Here is a 17,269-nt window from a genome sequence, read left to right on the forward strand (position 1 = left end):
CTCTGGGAAGGATTCATCCCTCCATAAGACCTGTTGCCACAGATTTTCAGTCCAGATCTTGTTCCTATCCATTTCTCCCAGTTTCCCTTCGTTAAGAGAATGGCTTCTTCAAAACCACCTTTGATGAGGCTTCTGCGAACGGCAGATGGATCTCCTGAATGGACAGATGTGTCTCTCGGTTGCTGTCAGCTCTTTGCTGGACTTTCCTTACTTTTTCAGGACATCCCTCTCAGACACTGTTCACCTGCTGCACCTTTTGTCCTCCACTTGTCCAGTTTCCTCTAATTTTTCAAAGACCATGAAGAAACGAGCCACGTTTTCAACTAATTGGTTCTTTGCTGGGTTGCCTGTTAGGGGTAGACACAACACTGGTTCATCCCTTAACTTAGGTGCATGTCTCATACTTAAAGGATTCATAAGTCAGTGTTAGAGTAAGACTAGAGATTTGGCTTTTTGGGGGGGAGTTTTTTTTGGCTCTCTGGCTCCCGTCCAGTCGTGGGATGTAGCACCACTGTCATTAAAACAAACCTCTGTGTCAGGCGCATGTCGAAGAGGCCATAAAAAGCTCACAAAAGTGTCACAGCAAGCGGCCATCGAGCAAAAACACTGTGGTGCGGGACTGGAAATCAAACTGTGGTATCTCAGCTCACTGGGGCAGTTGAATCAAAAAAAGTCAGTGAACTTTAAAATGAGTCTGAAGCATGTGCGAAAGAGCCGTAAATGTCTGTAGAAAACCTTCGAAGACCTTCAGAAAGAGTGGAGAAATATCGCTCGAGAACAAGTCAAAAAAGATTACAAGGAAATTTGGCTTCTTCGAAGTGAATTATGAAAGGAATGAGGAATGACTCAGCACTTTTGCACAGCACTGTTTCATCTCACCGTGGAAGTTTGGTGTCTTAATCATTTAGCTGTTTGCTCTTGAACCCCAAAATGTTTGGCAAATTTGCCTGAAAAAGCTTCTTTTTTTTTCTTTTAAAAAAAAGAAAAAAGTATTAATTGCTGACAAGCATTTATTCAGGCGGGTGCATAAAACGGTTCATTCCTTCGTCACATTCTCTTTGGGTAAAAACAACTTTTCCTCTTAAATTCTTGACTAATGCCCTGTGTTCCCTTCATCATATATCCGCACGCCTCCGTGCTCTCGCTCATGTGACTGAAGGAGAAACCTGACTGGATTTTTTGGTTGTTGTTTTTTTTTTTTTTCCCCTCTTTACTCCCATTGTTTCTCGGCTGCGGGCGGGCTCGTCACTGTTGACGTCTACCTCCCAACCTGCTGGACAAACCAACCCCAGCAGTATTTACTCAGGAAGTATTTGCACACACCCACATTGTTCACGGCGAAGTCACTGAGCTCTACCCAGTGGCTGGGTGTGTGTGTGTCTGAGTCCGGGTTTGTCCCCATGATCATTTTATAGCAAATGAATACCTCCAGCTATTTTTCATAGCTGGGTGCTTTTGTGACACAAGACAAGGGAGTGGCAGCACTGACAAAAGGGAGAGAGAGACGCCCATCTCCCAGCAGAGGGTTGATGTTTCAATGACTCTTTGGGAAAGTCTGAATAAAGAATATAAATGACTTCACTAAGGAGTAGAACTTTAATGTAAGGAAATTTAATGTCAAGCGTTTTAAACTCTTGCATGTGGGGTTTTTTTTTTACATTTGTCAAATAAATTTGAAAACTTGAATGATCACTAAATGAGAAATAAACAGGAATGACACATGAGCATGCATATATGATAACCCCCCCCCCGAGCTCTTTCTCAGTGGACCTGCAGCACAGTAGCTGGACTGTATCGTCTTTCTCGGCTGGTGAAGTCGGTCAGTGGCGAACAAAAATGCCCATTGTGCCACGAGCGCCTCGAGGACAAACGTCAGCAAACAGTGCCACAGTTACCTACAAGCTCCAACAGCACAGGGCCCTCATTCATTTTCAGTTTCAGAGCGGTTATCTTTGTGACCTCTGAGAGGGCTTTCCTTGTGTTGTGCATTCCTGTGGGGTTACTGGCAGTGGCCTTGATGAATCACCTTGAGAAAGTGCTGAGCACTCAAAGTTCCACTTCGTAAATAACAGAACCTTGGGAGTTGGTGTAGGTTTTGAAATATGAAAAACAAAGTTGGGGATCCAATCAGGGGCCTTGTTATTTGTTAAATGTCAAAAATATGCGTAAAAATGCCTGCAATATGGTAATTATTTGTTGGTGTATATACATTTTGACACACTAGAAGTGGTGAAATTTTCTTTATAATTATCTCCGAGTTGCCAGCTGATCCTTTAGCAGATACCAAACCCCAGATCAATTCAGCTTCAAAAACCTCAAAATGACCAGAAAAAGAAAAGCCTGAAATTTAGCCTATTGTAGCAAAAGTTAGCGTATAGAGACTAAATACAGTGTACAATTTAAATGGGGAAAAAACACGGACGTCATAACACCAAGTTCAACTCTTTATTTTGTGCTTTCTTCTTCAAATATCAAAGTGAGGAGTCTCACTTTTGTCTTAAAAGTATTTGTATAAATAACATTTCAACAAAATCACAATAAATGTTGCCATTTACAAAGTCACAGGAATATTCAGTCCTATTCCAACAATAAATAAGAGTAAAGTCAACCTCTAAGTACATCTAATTAAGAGAAACACAACTATGCAAAGCAATCAGGGTGCACCATGTCAAGTTTTGTTAATTAAAAAGAAACATACACGCGTATGAACAATGAAAATAATGCAATAATTAGAAAACACTGGGGGGGAAACTATCTACAAATGTGCACTCCCAATCAATAGGGAAAAAAAGATATATATATATATATATATATATATATACATACATATATCTATATATATATATATGTGTGTGTATATAAGGTGCCTAAATTGCACTGTGCAAAAGAGGTGTCTACAGTATATAGCCACCCATCCACTGAAAGTAAGCTGCCAAGACAATATGTCCTGTGTCACATATTAATGCTGAGCCACCATTAATGAAAAAACAAACAAACTAAATCCTTTACACAGCCATGAATTCAAGTCACCAGGTCTGAAGCAACAAAACAACAACAAAACAGGAAGTGTGAGGTTTGAGGCAGGCAGAAGGCTCTTCTGACTAACTATGAATGTGAGCAAAAAGCGAGTCCATCATATCCGGCACACATGAAGCCCGGGCCACGTCTATCGCCGTCTGGCCGCTGATGTTGGCGTGCTTGAGGTCCGATTGTGGGGCTAAAAACTGCACGACGTCCCGGTGGCCTTCCCGGATGGCGATGTGGATGGGAAGGGCGCCGTTCTGGTCCGGGATGTTGACCGAAGCGCCGTGCTCCACCAGAACCTGCAGGGTGTCGACAAAGCCCGTCCGTGCAGCATCGTGGACGGGCGCTATCCCGTGTTTATCGCGGACGTTGGCTTCTGCTCCTTTCTCCAACAACAGGCTCGCGATTTTTGAGTTCCCCATCATCATCACCTGTTGGAGACATCAGAGGAGAGCTCAGCGCTTTATCACGTGTGTGCGAATTGGCAAGTTGTGACTTTTTCTGTCAGTTCCATGTCAAGTCTCTCTGCCAACCCATACTGAGAATATATGGAAAGTCTTCACATAGGACTATATTCTGACAGCTGTATTTCCTGTGGATGCAACTATTTTAAATGAATGATTAAGTCAACCCACATGAATTGATGAAGAAACATATATGATAACCACTAATTTAAATATTATATAGAACAGTAATTACAGCTTATAAATTGTAATTATTCTCATTATTAGCATCTCAATCTAAAAAAAGCTTTGGGAAACACATTGTGTCTGGAGAGATTGAGATATTACAACGAGGACAAAATGAACATGTTTGGGACAATGTGTGATTCTGTACTAAAATCCCTTCAATGAAGGGATCGTAGTTGGCCAAAAGATTAATGCCTGGTATTGTATGAGCCCTTGCTCCCTGGTGTATTCTTGGAATGGTGTGTTTCATAATGTGGTGTATTTATCTTATGTTGCTTTGACTGTGTAACCTTTGTTATTTGATGTGCTGTTCTGTTATGTATGGTTGGGGAGGGGTGTTGATGGTAAAATGCCAATAAATAAAAAATAAAAAATAAAAAAAGCTTTGGGATTCCTAACCTCGTGGTTTAATTATTTTCGTTTAAGTTCTCAGAAACTTGTGAGGGGGCGTTTCCCAGATTCAATAGACTGAACGATTAAAACATGGCCGTTTATTACATCTACCCAGTCGCAGCATTTACATATTATTATGTAATAACTCACATTTGAATAAACATCCTCTTTTTTGTTTATTCCCGTCACTCCAAACCTAAAAATAATTCAGATATTTTTCTATAGTCAACAACTGGCACTGTGAGACTAAAACCCTTTTCTAATACTAACAACATGGTGCGAAAACGTACAGTACAGTTTGGGTCGCTAAATTTAAAGAAAGGCGGTTCTGTAACCGGAGGACCAACGACAAGCATATCCGTGTGGGTTAAATCTTCTGTAAATATCAATCATATACGACTTTGGTGGCAGCATTCCTCACCTGTAGCGCAGTCCTGCCGAACTCATTCCGAGTATCAGGATGCACCCTGCATTCCTCCAGGATCCTCTGCACCTCGCTGGTATTCCCTTTGGCCGCCGCCGCCGTCAAAGCTTTACCGGCGTCCATCTGACTCAGGACCATTATAGTCTCCGTTACTGCCTGCGCAGTAACACACGTTCCTCAGTAACTCAGTAAGCCACGGACTGGCTTCCAAAGAAAACAATAACAATATGACAAACGATGAAGAGCCAGGAAGATTATTGTCGGCTACACCTAGCTAACGTTACTACAGCATCCGGCTAACGTAAGTTGTAGTTCCCCGCTGACGCCATGTTATGTTACTGTTGCACCATGTCGGTTTTTTTTTTCTTTTTGCGGATTAACAACACAGCTAAACACAAATATCTATTGTGGCGACAGAGACACAAGTCACGTCGAGTGAATGTTAGTAATAATTAGCATAAAGGCTTATTGCTAACGTTGAATCAACTATAGAGCTTTTACAAGTACCTTGTTTCAGTTCGTTGAGATCCAAAGCGTCGCCAAGATTTTCCAGCCCGCTTGTTTCTTCAGCCCAGCTATTTTCAAATACTATTCAAACAAGAAGAGTTTGTCAACATTAACGAATACATTTGCGCGCTGAGATCCAAACAGTGGTGTCTCTGGACTACAATTTACAAACATTGGAGAGAACACACGCTGACCAATCAGGGCTCGCCTAGTAGGCGTTGTTCTTTCATATATGGCAAAAGAGGCGGAGTCAAAACCCTGTTACTACGCTATCTCTGTGGTAACAGCAGCAATTGACCAATTAGAGCACAAGGCGAAGAAAGCGGGCGATTCGTATACGTTGGTGTCACAGCCAGTTCATTCAGATTTTCATCCTTTGGTTGTATTTCTCCAGAGCTGAGTGTGGAAAAAAAGGCGGGTGCAAGTTTTTAATTTTAGGCGGAATTTAGTGACTGTGATTGCACAATGCCTAACTACAGTATGATGGCAAAACCTCCCCTTATATGATATTGAAACACATGAGAAAACCAGGTGAACAAGGAAACACAAAGGACTGATGACAAATTGTTTCAAGGGAATAATTTGATTTAAATAATTTCGATATAATATCACATAAGACGGTTAAACAACACACATTAAAATCAAGTTGCAACCAAATTTCATAAAACACGATAATTAACATTACAGCTGGTGACATTTTTAAGACATTCTGTCAGTGCAGTTAAAATGATCATTATGCTCCTCTGGAAGTCCTGCAAGTGAGGAATACACAACCAAGCATCTCTCCAAGCTTTACACATTGGTCCTCAGTTGGTAATCTAAATAGGAAGAGAAAAAATGTAAGGGATATAAATTGTTATACCAGTTTTAACATCAATAAGTATGTGACCACTTGTTTAAATACTACAAACAAGGAGATTATTCCTCAAGTACCTCCACTCTGTGTGATATAGCGGACCCACGGTAAAGCCTGGTAACCGCTTTTTTCTATGATCTTCATATATCGAACCTGGTGAAAAAGAGTCAAAGATAACTTGTTGAGGCAAGATTGTGTATCATCAAATTAAACTCAGTTTACCCGCAGCACACACATCGGCTCTTATAAGGAGCTGGCTTGACTATACAAAAGCAAAGTGATTGGCCTAGAAGCAGAATAAAGAGGTTTGAGGCTAACATAGCTGTATAATTTAAATAATCATATACACAAAACCTGTCACACCCTAATAGACTTCAAATCCAGAGCACTCTACTCTTAATACCTCAGGCAATATTCTTGAATCAGCTCACCAGAAATGCACTCAACTGTAAGACATACCTGAATTCCTGAGACTGTGAAGTAGGGGATTTCAAATTTGACAGTTATGGGAGGTTTGCCCTCCATCTCATCATTCTCAACACTGGGCAAACCAAAGTGAGCTCTCATGAGAAACTCTTTCCCTCCCTGTACGGATGGATGCATAAAGAGAAAAATCCATCAGTCAGAGAATCACATTTCAATTCCATTCAGTTTTCATTAAAAAAAAGAAAAAAAGAAAAGGACTCTGCTGTGAATTTCTTACAGGGAAAGACTTGATGGTCCACACCACCATGTTCTTCTCAGGCACATATTTGGCACTGCCTGTGCTGGTTTTGAACTTGGGTGAATCAGCATCACTGGGGACCGGGACCCTCACCTCCACATTATTGGCCACAGACTGTTTTTTAAACTGTCCCTTTGCCTAAAGCCACAGCACAACATAGAAGGACACCTTGTGAGTTGATGTTTGAGCACAACAGCGCCTGGGCAAAAAAACGGCTTCAACTGTTACAACAAAAGGCAGAGTGCATGTGTCACTGCTTCTCATGAAGTGAGCAAACACAGATATGTCACCAAGAATTTCATTTAATTACATGAAAACAACAAAGGTATTTGAATGCTTTAATGGTTGCTAAAGCAAACATCTTAAGTGGCACTGACATTTCAGAAAATGGGTATGGTATTTCAGTGTAGTGATGTAGATAAAAAATAAATAAAAAACTCAGCAAAGTACCTTAACCATGATTTCCACTCTACTGTGTGAGAATTTTTCAATTACTGATTCAATCCATATCAGAGGTTTCACCTGTATGACAAAAAAGAGACGATGTTAGATCATGCCGGTAAACTTCAACTGTTTTTAGATGCATAGCACAAGTGACATATGGTAACAAGAAGTTCAAGATAATAAAGCGGATCACACATGTGTATTGATCCGGTAGGACATCAGTTCAGATTCCCCATCTGGTGGAATGAAGGAAATCGTACGATCGCTCTCAAAACGTGAGAGACGGACACACTGATGAAACTTCACATCCTCCATCACCACTGTCTTCCCCTTGTCACCTAAACACAATACAAGAAATCAACGTTCAACTCCTGGCCAAAAAAAAAATGGAATCACCCACATTTGGAAGAAGTTCACTCAACTACTTTTATTCAAAGGGGAACTGTGGTATTTCCAACATTAAGCCTCTTTTCTGAGTCGTCTGCAATGTTTTAGAACCCCCCTCACCGCTTTTTTGATGTTTACTGCTGTCTCCGGTATTTGCCTAATTTTGATTCTTCTCAACCTGCTTCAGAACGGCAAGTCATGCGCATGTCCTAAAAGGTCCGTAAAAGCACCATAAACGTCCGTTTTCAAAATAATCAACTCACCGGAGTGGTTACTGGTGTGCACTGGTAATCCATATCAAATTTCGTGCCGAAAAGTTGCTTCTGTCGTGTTTTATTTGACATTTTGTACTGGATGTTCGTTGATATTACTCCGCCACCGCGAAGAAAATAGTGCGAGCATGAACGAGCTGCCAAATAAAACACGACAGAAGCAACTTTTCGCAACGAAATTTGATATGGATTACCAGTGCACACCAGTAACCACTCCGGTGAGTTGATTAGTTTGAAAACGGACGTTTAAACATCAAAAAAGCGGTGAGGGGGGTTCTAAAACATTGCAGACGACTCAGAAAAGAGGCTTAATGTTGAAAATACCACAGTTCACCTTTAACAGAGAAAAGAGATAATCACAGAGGTGACATAGAATTAATTTATTTAGCAGCTGAACACTCTGACTTTGTAAAAAATATACCTAAAATGATTTTTAATAAAATTGTCGGAATGACATTTTGATGAAAAAATGAAAAAATATGGAATTGTGAAACACACCATTGTTAGTACTTTGTTGCAGCTCCTCTTGCCTTTAGGACAACTTGAATTCTGAGCGGCGTGGGCTTCGCTAATCAAAAATAATGCTCATCATTTAAGTTCCAACTTGCTCGAACAGCAGATGACAGATTAGCTTTGAAGGATTTAGGCAATTTTCAGATGAAGTAGAGGGAAAGAAACGTAATCACCCTGTAACTTGCATTTCTAAAACAAATATCCGCACATGCAAATGAGTCTGCAGTCAACAGAGAGCGCTCGCAGAGCCTAAAGACCTGCTGCACCCGACTGAGTGGCAGGAAACGGCCCAAACAAGAGAGCTGTCCGCTGAAATAATGGAAAGAATTTTAAAACTCCTTCAACAAGGTCATTCGACACAGAGTAAAGTAAGGCAAAAGACGTTGGTTGTTCCCAGTCAGCTGTGTCCAAAATGTGGGGCAAGTACAAACAAAATGGGAAGGTTGTAAAAAGGGAAACATAAAGATCGACAAAGAAAGATGTCAATATGTCAGCACAGAAAACTCAAAGCAACATGCCTTAAAGGGGAACTCCGGGGCATTTGAAGCGCGTTTCCATTGCTAGAGGTTGTCAAATAATGATAGTAGGACACAGAGAGGTGCAAATCTGCGCTCCCTGTGTGGAGATCGCGCTGTTCGCACAGCGTGTCATGCGAGGCTAATACGTGGTGGCTAAGGGGCAACTGCTAACCCTTCCACGTAAAACAACAACTTGCACACTGCAGAAACGTCACACCACTTTATAAAGCATCCGACAATAAAGTCACAAGCCTTACCATCAAAACCATATGCATGGTTCTCACATTACTGGCATGGGGACGTTACAAAACAACTTTATAAACAGCATGTCACTTACCTCTTGTTGGTACGCTCGCGCATGTGAAAGCCCAAAAGAGTCAATGGACGATACTCCCATATACAAAACAATTATATTCTCTAGAAAAACTGCGTTCAAGTATTTAAAACATTACAACAATACATGCCCAGTAATATTGTTGTAATGTTTTAAATACTTGAACACAGTTTTTCTAGAGAATATAATTGTTTTGTATATGGGATTATCGTCCATCGACTCTTTTGGGCTTTCACATGCGCGAGCCTACAACCAGCCGGTGAGTTACATGCTGTTTATAAAGTTGTTTTGTAACGTCCCCATGCCAGTAATGTGAGAACCATGCATATGGTTTTGATGGTAAGGCTTGTGACTTTATTGTCGGATGGTTTATAAAGTGGTGTGACGTTCTGCAGTGTGCAAGTTGTTGTTTTACGTGGAAGGTTTAGCACTTGCCCCTTAGCCACCACGTATTTGGTTAGCATGACAGGCTGCGCAAACAGCGCTATCTCCACACAGGGAGCGCAGATTTGCACCAGTCTGTGTCCTACTGTCAGTATTTGACAACCTCTAGCAATGGGATTGCGCTTCAAATGCCCCGGAGTTCCCCTTTAAGATAGAAGATGTGAAACAAAACAGATGAAAAGAAAAGGGCAGAAACTGGAGCCAGTGTTTGTGACCAAACTGTTAGAAGCATGCTGAGGGAATTGGGATTTACATCCAGAAAAGTCTAACGTTAACTATTGCTAACACCTAAACAGAGGGAAACAAGGTTAAAAGTGGGCCAAAACTAAGCAGCCGTGGACTGTACACGATTGGATTAAAGTGATAGTATTGCATTATTAATACGTTTTGGGGTTTTTTGGCAGATTTCCACAATCATTAGCCTTTTCACAAATGAGAATAAGTTACATTAATGGCTTCATTAATCTGTTAAAGCGATGGCATTATGTGACTCACTTTCCGGTTAATGTTCCACACCCTTCATTCAGACAGGCCTGTGAAAGTGACGGAAAAAGCCACAGTGAACGTGAAATATCTAAAATCTGCACGAGGCTGGATGATACATGAAGTGCAGGAGGCCACGGTTAGAAAGCTGTAACATGACAGTCCGTCGTACCACCTTAGCAATTCACAGGTGAATGAGCCAATGGTTGTGTGAAACAAAGTGACGGTGGATGAAAGCAGCAGAAAATATGTTTCTGCCTTTAGGGTTTAATAGCACTACAGTAACAGTGTAGCCGTTATCAGGAAACATAATGTTTCCCGCTCTCCATTCCGTCATTGCAGGCTGTAGATGGGTTCAGCTGTTACAAGAAAAAACAACTCAGCGCTGCATTTAATTACTGAAAAGAGAAATTGAATAGCTGATCCACATGTAACATGGACCCACCTTTACTGTATATACCAGTATGTTAATGTTACACCGGCAGTTCACACTTGTGCTGTGTTGAAAGTGCTGCAGATGCGTAATATGATGATCGGATATGAGAGTCATTATGTGACGGAAAAGAACTAAGAAGGTAATTCACACAAGATTAATGGATAGAGGTGCACGTGTGAAAGGGGCTTTAGATGATATGGGTTTGATGTCAGTCATGGACCAATGCACAGGTGCACATTGAAAGTTTGGACATTTTTTTTGAAAATCTAGTTTTTAGAATGGTCTTTCCAGGAAATGCGTATCAGCTCAATAACATGGCCAGCAAGCAGTCCAGATCTCAATCTGATGAAAGTGGAAACAGGAGGGGAAGAAAAAAAAATGTCCATAACAAGCCTCCATCTTGTAAAAGTGATCTTTCAACTGCTACATGAGAAAGTTGGAACCGGACTGATGAATGATATCGTTTTTCATGAGTGAAGCCCATAGCTCAAGGAATTTAAGCTCTCGTAAAAGCCAGAGGAGGTGCAACAAAGTGTAAAAAGTAGTAAAGTAAATAATCATTTTGATTCCATAATTTTTCCAGGTACGCTTTACAAAGTCAGAATGCTCAACTGTTAAAAAAAAAAAAAAGATTTGTGTTATATCTGTGGGGTTCTTTTTAAAGCTGATACTTTTATCCACAGCTGCTTTTTCCACAATAAGGAACACACTATGGACCAATGTGAGGGTTCAGTATCTTGCTCAAAAATACATCAGCAAGCAGAGTGGGAGAATTGGAGACTGAACCAGTGATCCTCCAATTGAAGGAATGACACTCTACTGCCTGAGCTACAGCCAACCTCAGAAACGTCTCCACAATGTGGCGAGATCACATTTTTACAGCAACTACGTCTCCAGCAATGAAACAGATGTTAAAAGTTGCAAACGTACGTCCTGTGAGGGCAAAGAGCACTCGATCGTTGAGGCCCAGGCGCAGTTCAGGCATCCCAGACAGCATGGTCTTCAGCTTAATGCTGCCTACGATGTCACTGCTCATCACACTGCCGTTGGCATTCACCTGATGATAAACAACATGGTGTTAATAAAATGGTTCCTAAGTTAAAGATTGATCATTTTTCTTTTCAATATTTAAAGCAAAATAATGGTTTATTTCCATCCTTTATAGTTTTCCAAAATACAAAAAAAGAAAAAAGGGCCCAATGAAGAAGTTTTGGAACCCTTCATGGTCAGTTGGAACACTTGCCTGCAAAGCAGCAAGAAGTCTTGCTCTTTAATTTGGGGAATTTTCACCTGTTCTTTCAGCAAAGAAGCTTGTCAATGCTTTGGTAGCATCTCACTGCCTTTTCCTGCTTTGTGGGCATCAGTTACTCCATTTTTTTCTCATAGAGAAGCCAATGGCTGATCAGTAAGAGATGGAGCATTTCTAAAGCCTTGAAACTTGTGTCAATTGGACTTTTTCCAGAGTAACTGCAAACAAGCCACAGTTTCAACAAGCAAATGAAGGTCTGAGCCCTTTGTAAATACACCATGTATATATAATATACCATTTAGCTTATTAGAATAGGCTGCAGATGGTTGCACACAAATACAAAAATAAATTCAACTAATGAGACTTCAGAATCTAGTCAGTTATGTACAGTTACTTCCCACTCAAACCATTAATTCTCATTTTTGTATCATAAGTACTGCCATTTTTTTTTTCAAAACAATACCAGACATCCATTTTCTACACCGAGAACATCTTTAAAGACATTACTTCACCAACAACTGATCTGTTAAAGCTCCAGCGTGTAACACTTTGAACAATCTATCGGCAGAAATGCAATTTAATATCCATTACTGAGTTTTCATAAGAGTAGAATTATGTGAAATGATTGTATGAACAACATAGTTTTAGGGTAGGCGGTATTCAGTTGGTTGCAGTTTGTACCACTAGATGTCACTGCCTCTGAAACATTGGGCCTCTATAGGAAATTTCAGTCCAATTCTACATCTTACCAGTACATTGATGGACTCAATGACGTCAATAAAGACCTCGTTTTTTTTGTATTTGATACCCTCCGATCGCCAGGAGACAGCGTTGGTGACGGTGGTCGGCACCTTGGACTTTGCCACTTCCAGCTTGGTACCTTGCTGAGTGATATATCTGCAAGTAATGAGATGGCCTTCTATAATGCAACAGAGTTGTGTATTTTTTTTAAAATAATTACATATAATATTTATTTGTCAGCTCATCTGTGTATATGTTGAGGTGTCTCACTCCTGTAGGATCTTGCTGTCGGTGGTCTGAGGGAATCCAAAGTCCATCAGCTCATCCAGCAGCTCATAGACAACCACAAAATTATCCTGAATGCTCTCCTCCTCCAGCTCTTTGAAGTACTCTGTAAACACCTGTGTAACACACACACAACAGACGACATCTTTATCAGAAGAAGCTCAAAGTAACGTGACCAATTTTTACTTTGGATTTACTCCATGTTTGACCGTCGGCTTTCACCAACTTGCCAAACAATTGCACAATTAATATGTTCAAACCATAACACGCCACTGCATGGGTCACTCACCTCAACTAGTTTGTAGAGAAATGAGTACACGAGGGAGGCGTTTGAGTTCTTGTTTGTGGTGGCAACAACTGTGCATAGTTACTTTATGTCAAGGATTATTCTAGAAGTGCATTCATACCATTTAGGCCAGAGGTCTTCAACAGGGGGTCCGCAGAGGTACTGCAGGGGGGTCGCGAAATCTTTGGTTGATTAGACGATTTTTAACAGTTTTTTCAAACTGTTTTTTCTCACAAATTGTGTGCAAACGTGTGCCATCCACAGATGGTTTGAGGATTCATTGTCCCATCTACATGCATGTTTAAAGTTAAAATCTGTGGATTATTTGAATAGCTCAGTGTTGTATGCAAGATGTTTGTTTATAAATGGCAGTGGCACGGCCACCCTGTACCTTGCATATGTTTAAAATAAAAACATGAATATATTAACCAGTGTATTATTTGAATAGGTTAGTATTGAATGTACAATAACAGAGTAGCTATGTTTATGACATGGCACTAGGCCCCGTTAAATATAAAACACAATTATATGCCATATAAATAGTAGGGGGGTCCCTGCTCCAACTCTCCATTAGTTTGGGGGTCCCTGGCCTGAAAAACGTTGAAGACCCCTGATTTAGGCCATTGTGGTGCTGTTGAAACCAACTCTACATTCTTATTTTTAGGTGAACTTACAGGATTCTTGTCCTCCAACAATAAGTATTAGTCATTCGAAATGGCGGTCATTATAAAATGATGTGTTCAAACACTCAGGACAAGGATACGGTAGAGGTTGCTGTGTTTGATCCACATGAAGTGAACGCTGCCGTGTGACATTACAGGACAAAGAAGCCCTTCTTCTTCATGTTGCATGAGTAGAGACATGAAGTGGTCAATCTCTGCCATGTTCACGTCGCCTTTGTAGTTCCGACATATCAGCACCTGAGCAGGGAGAATAACAGCAACATGGTTATTTGAAAATCATGTAGTGAACAGCGAGACATATTTTGCTTTGCGAAAAACAGATCAGTCGTGCCACTGACAGGTGGAGTGAAAAACGTTGATTTCAACATCCTTCCATTTCAGCAGCCTCTCGTAGCAGGACAAAACACCTCGTCCCACCACAACTACTCAGGGACAGCTTGATTGCTTTGATGTAGAGCCCAAACTAAACAAAGAGCTGCCCTTTAAGATCCCAATTAATTTTAGCATGAAACCCACAGGGCTCCAAAAATTCAGTATCAATGTTCCCATCTAAGACGCAATACGACAGATCCAGAGCTCTTAGGTCCGTGCCAAAACCCGTCGGAGCTGTTGTGAAAGGTACGATGAAGATCTGCACAGTTCCTGGCTGATTATCAGATTAGTAAACAAAATAACTAAGGGAGGGAAATGCCTCTAATATGCCACCTTTTTTTTGTGTGCAGTAAACCTGGGATATAAAAACTCAGCATTGCTAAAAACAACAAAACAGAAAAAAAAAAAAAAAAAAGACTAAATGTTACACAACACTAAACACACAAAATAACTTCTGAAAACCAAACAGCAGCAACGAAACAAGTTCCATGATTACAACAAGACCATGAAAACGTCCTACATCATTTTAGAGGCAAAACAGAATGAAAATAAAAAAAAGCTGCATCCCCTCCTCAGAGGCGCACAACAGGCAAGGCAGGCAACTGCTTGGAGCCCCGAGCCACTAGGGGGCCCCGGAGAGCTGAGGTGCATTCAATCAAAGATTGTCTAGTTACTTTATAAACTGTCTCAAACAGTGGCGAACGTTCGTGGTGAACATGTTTTCTTTGAACAGTTAAATTTAAATGATTTAGTCAAAGGTTTTCTAGTTAACATGCCATTCTATAATTCCATAATTGCATTGTTGACTTCGTCAAACTCACATAGAGTTCCACTGTAGGCTATGTTGGCGGAGAACTAGCCCCTCAGAGTGTTTGCGATTGTTGGCAATGTTCGCCGGAAATTCAAGGCTAGTGGAAAATAAAAACCATACTTATGAAATCGATATCGTGAACAGCTTTACTTGTCACAAAGAATCTTTAAATGAACACAATTATTATTGGATGGCCAGCTACACCCGGTATATAAATAGCAACAGGCGAATATCAAGTGCCAACGTAGACAACGTAGTCTTTTTTTAGTTATTTATTTATTCTTTACATGTATATTTTAAAAATAACAATGTTTTTCATGTTTGGAATAAAAAGAGGTTTTATTTCATACATTTTTCGTTGGTGTCAGATGTTTTGGTGACGAACACTGGTCGGTAGGGCCCCCTAGGATTTTTTTGCTTGGGGCCCCCACAGACTCTAGAATCGCCACTGCCCCTCCTCTTTGCCAACAGCGACCCAATGTGACCCCTGAGCAGCATCGTGAGGCTTAGATTATACTTTGAAGATCGCATTTGCTGCTGCTCGAGTCGCACATCCAGAGGAAGGAATAATAACGCAGGGGCAATTCCCATGTGAAGAAAATTACAGGTGCAACGACACAACCAGCTTGCCAACCAATTTCCGTGAGCCGGGGCTGCAGCTCGCGCTTCCACCAAATCCGGAAGTAAAGTTAAAAAAAAAAAAAATAGACCAATGAATGAGTCTGTCGCAAGGTTTTCATTAATTTTTAACGACGCCATTAATGTTTAACAGTTAAAGCAACAGTAGAAAAAGAGGGAATACGTTTAGCATTTAACTTTCGTCATTTGTATCTCCAAAAAAGAAGCCAACGCGCATCCGAATTAATGATTAACAGTGGCCATAATTAGCTCCAACAATCTCACCTTTCCCTTCAGATCCAAGATAAATATAGCCGAGGCGGACATTGTGCTCGTACCCACAGCACGCGACTTTATAAAGCACACGAAGTTCGACACGAGTCCTCAGAGTTCAATTTTGTCCTCAAAGTGACAGAAAAAGCATCGGCCTGGGGGACCACGGCGCTCCACCGTGACTTTTTCCTGAAACTTACAGTGACGTGGTCTCGCGCAGGTGAAACATTAACCAGCTCACCTGAGCGGAGGAAGGCGAGGAGGCTGTGCCAGTCGGTTTCCCCACTAGAGGGCGCCACCGACACACAGGTGACAATGGGGGGGCGGAAGTGTGTGTTGAGCTCATGAAGTATGAGACATGATCATTGTTTTCTCTCGGAAAGGAATTATTTTTAAAAAATCCTTTAAAAAAAATGTAATCATATCTAAACGAGACATTCTTTTAAAAAAATGTCTATCTTTTTTAATTTCTTGTTTCATGTCTATTGTTGCTGCTGTGACAAGTGAATTTCCCCGTTGTGGGATAAATAAAGTCTAATCTAATCTAATCTAATGAGTGTTGATACTCTTACAACAAACTGGTTGATTAAACTAAAATACCTCTGTTCTGTTTTCTGTTCCAACAAACAGAAAGGCTTGTTTAGCTCAAGTTTATATCATTTTTTTTCTGAATAGAATATTATTGATCTTCCTCAGATTTATGTTGTTTGACAAGTTTCTCCCAAACTTACAGGTATATGTGTGTGTGCTCCGTTACCCATTAGGAGTTTTTTAGGCTTTGTTTCCACACAGGCCATGTTTTCATCTCATATTGATACTAACCCCCTGATGTCAAGCAACAGAAGCTTTGTGACAGTGTGCAAATACTCCCATTTTAGCACACTGTGTCACTGTTTTCAACACAAGGTGTTTATTCTTCGCTGGATGGGCTTTGGTCTTTGCTTGGTTTGTCTACTTTTCTTAGGTTTAAAGCCTGCTACATCTTGCTTTGTCTTTCACTTGTCAAGTTTCCTCAAATACTTTAAAGATACACTGCATTACCATGCCGAGATATACGAAGCTTTTTGGCTAGTAGCTCTTTGGAAATCATCTTATTGGTGCAAAAATACCATTTTATGCCTGCAAAACAGGTTTTTAATAGATGCAATGAAAGAAATGTTATTGTGACATAATGTTGGTAACAAAGTGCCGAACGATACAGTTTGAATTAGATTCTTTGCTAAGTTGTCTGTTTTGTGTAAACACAAAAGTTATTCAGTCCATAATTTAGGTGCCTTTGCTCATGCTCGAATGATTCAAAGGTTTGCGCTAAGTGGCTTCACAGAAAAAAGAAAAGAATGATTGAAAAAGCAGTCAAAGTCCAAAGAAAAAAAACTATGATAGACCTTCAGAAAGCCTGCAGAACTATTGCCCAAAACCGCTTTCAAAGATTACAAGAAAAGTTTGACTCTTTGGACGCAAAATATAAAGAAATTAGAGCTGGCTCGAGACTTTTGTACAGTC

The 17,269-nt window shown here is 40.5% G+C and overlaps 2 protein-coding genes across 3 annotated transcripts; both read right to left on the bottom strand.

Moving 5' to 3' along the window:
• Positions 1-2,431: 2,431 nt before the first annotated feature.
• Positions 2,432-5,505, bottom strand: cdkn2d (cyclin-dependent kinase inhibitor 2D (p19, inhibits CDK4)). Of its 2 annotated transcripts, XM_075462691.1 has the most exons (3): positions 5,038-5,505; positions 4,528-4,686; positions 2,432-3,455 (listed from the first exon to the last, which is right to left on the bottom strand). In XM_075462691.1, exons 2-3 carry the CDS (start codon positions 4,666-4,668, stop codon positions 3,102-3,104), a joined length of 495 nt encoding a protein of 164 aa, XP_075318806.1. In that variant the 5' UTR covers positions 4,669-4,686; positions 5,038-5,505; the 3' UTR covers positions 2,432-3,101. The 2 variants fall into 2 exon arrangements, with proteins under 2 accessions (XP_075318806.1, XP_075318807.1); XM_075462692.1 differs by lacking the exon at positions 5,038-5,505 and having other exon boundaries at positions 4,528-4,982.
• A 96-nt stretch (positions 5,506-5,601) lies between these two features.
• On the bottom strand, positions 5,602-16,006 carry ap1m2 (adaptor related protein complex 1 subunit mu 2). Its single transcript, XM_075462690.1, has 12 exons — positions 15,779-16,006; positions 13,773-13,929; positions 13,013-13,080; positions 12,709-12,839; positions 12,447-12,594; positions 11,379-11,505; positions 7,257-7,399; positions 7,068-7,139; positions 6,597-6,755; positions 6,353-6,478; positions 5,971-6,046; positions 5,602-5,855 (listed from the first exon to the last, which is right to left on the bottom strand). The coding sequence occupies exons 1-12, from the start codon at positions 15,818-15,820 to the stop codon at positions 5,830-5,832; spliced, it is 1,275 nt and encodes a 424-aa protein (XP_075318805.1). The 5' UTR covers positions 15,821-16,006; the 3' UTR covers positions 5,602-5,829.
• Positions 16,007-17,269: the final 1,263 nt, after the last annotated feature.

The sequence above is a fragment of the Odontesthes bonariensis genome, chromosome 4, assembly GCF_027942865.1.
Source record: "Odontesthes bonariensis isolate fOdoBon6 chromosome 4, fOdoBon6.hap1, whole genome shotgun sequence".
Classification (NCBI taxonomy): Eukaryota; Metazoa; Chordata; class Actinopteri; order Atheriniformes; family Atherinopsidae; genus Odontesthes; species Odontesthes bonariensis.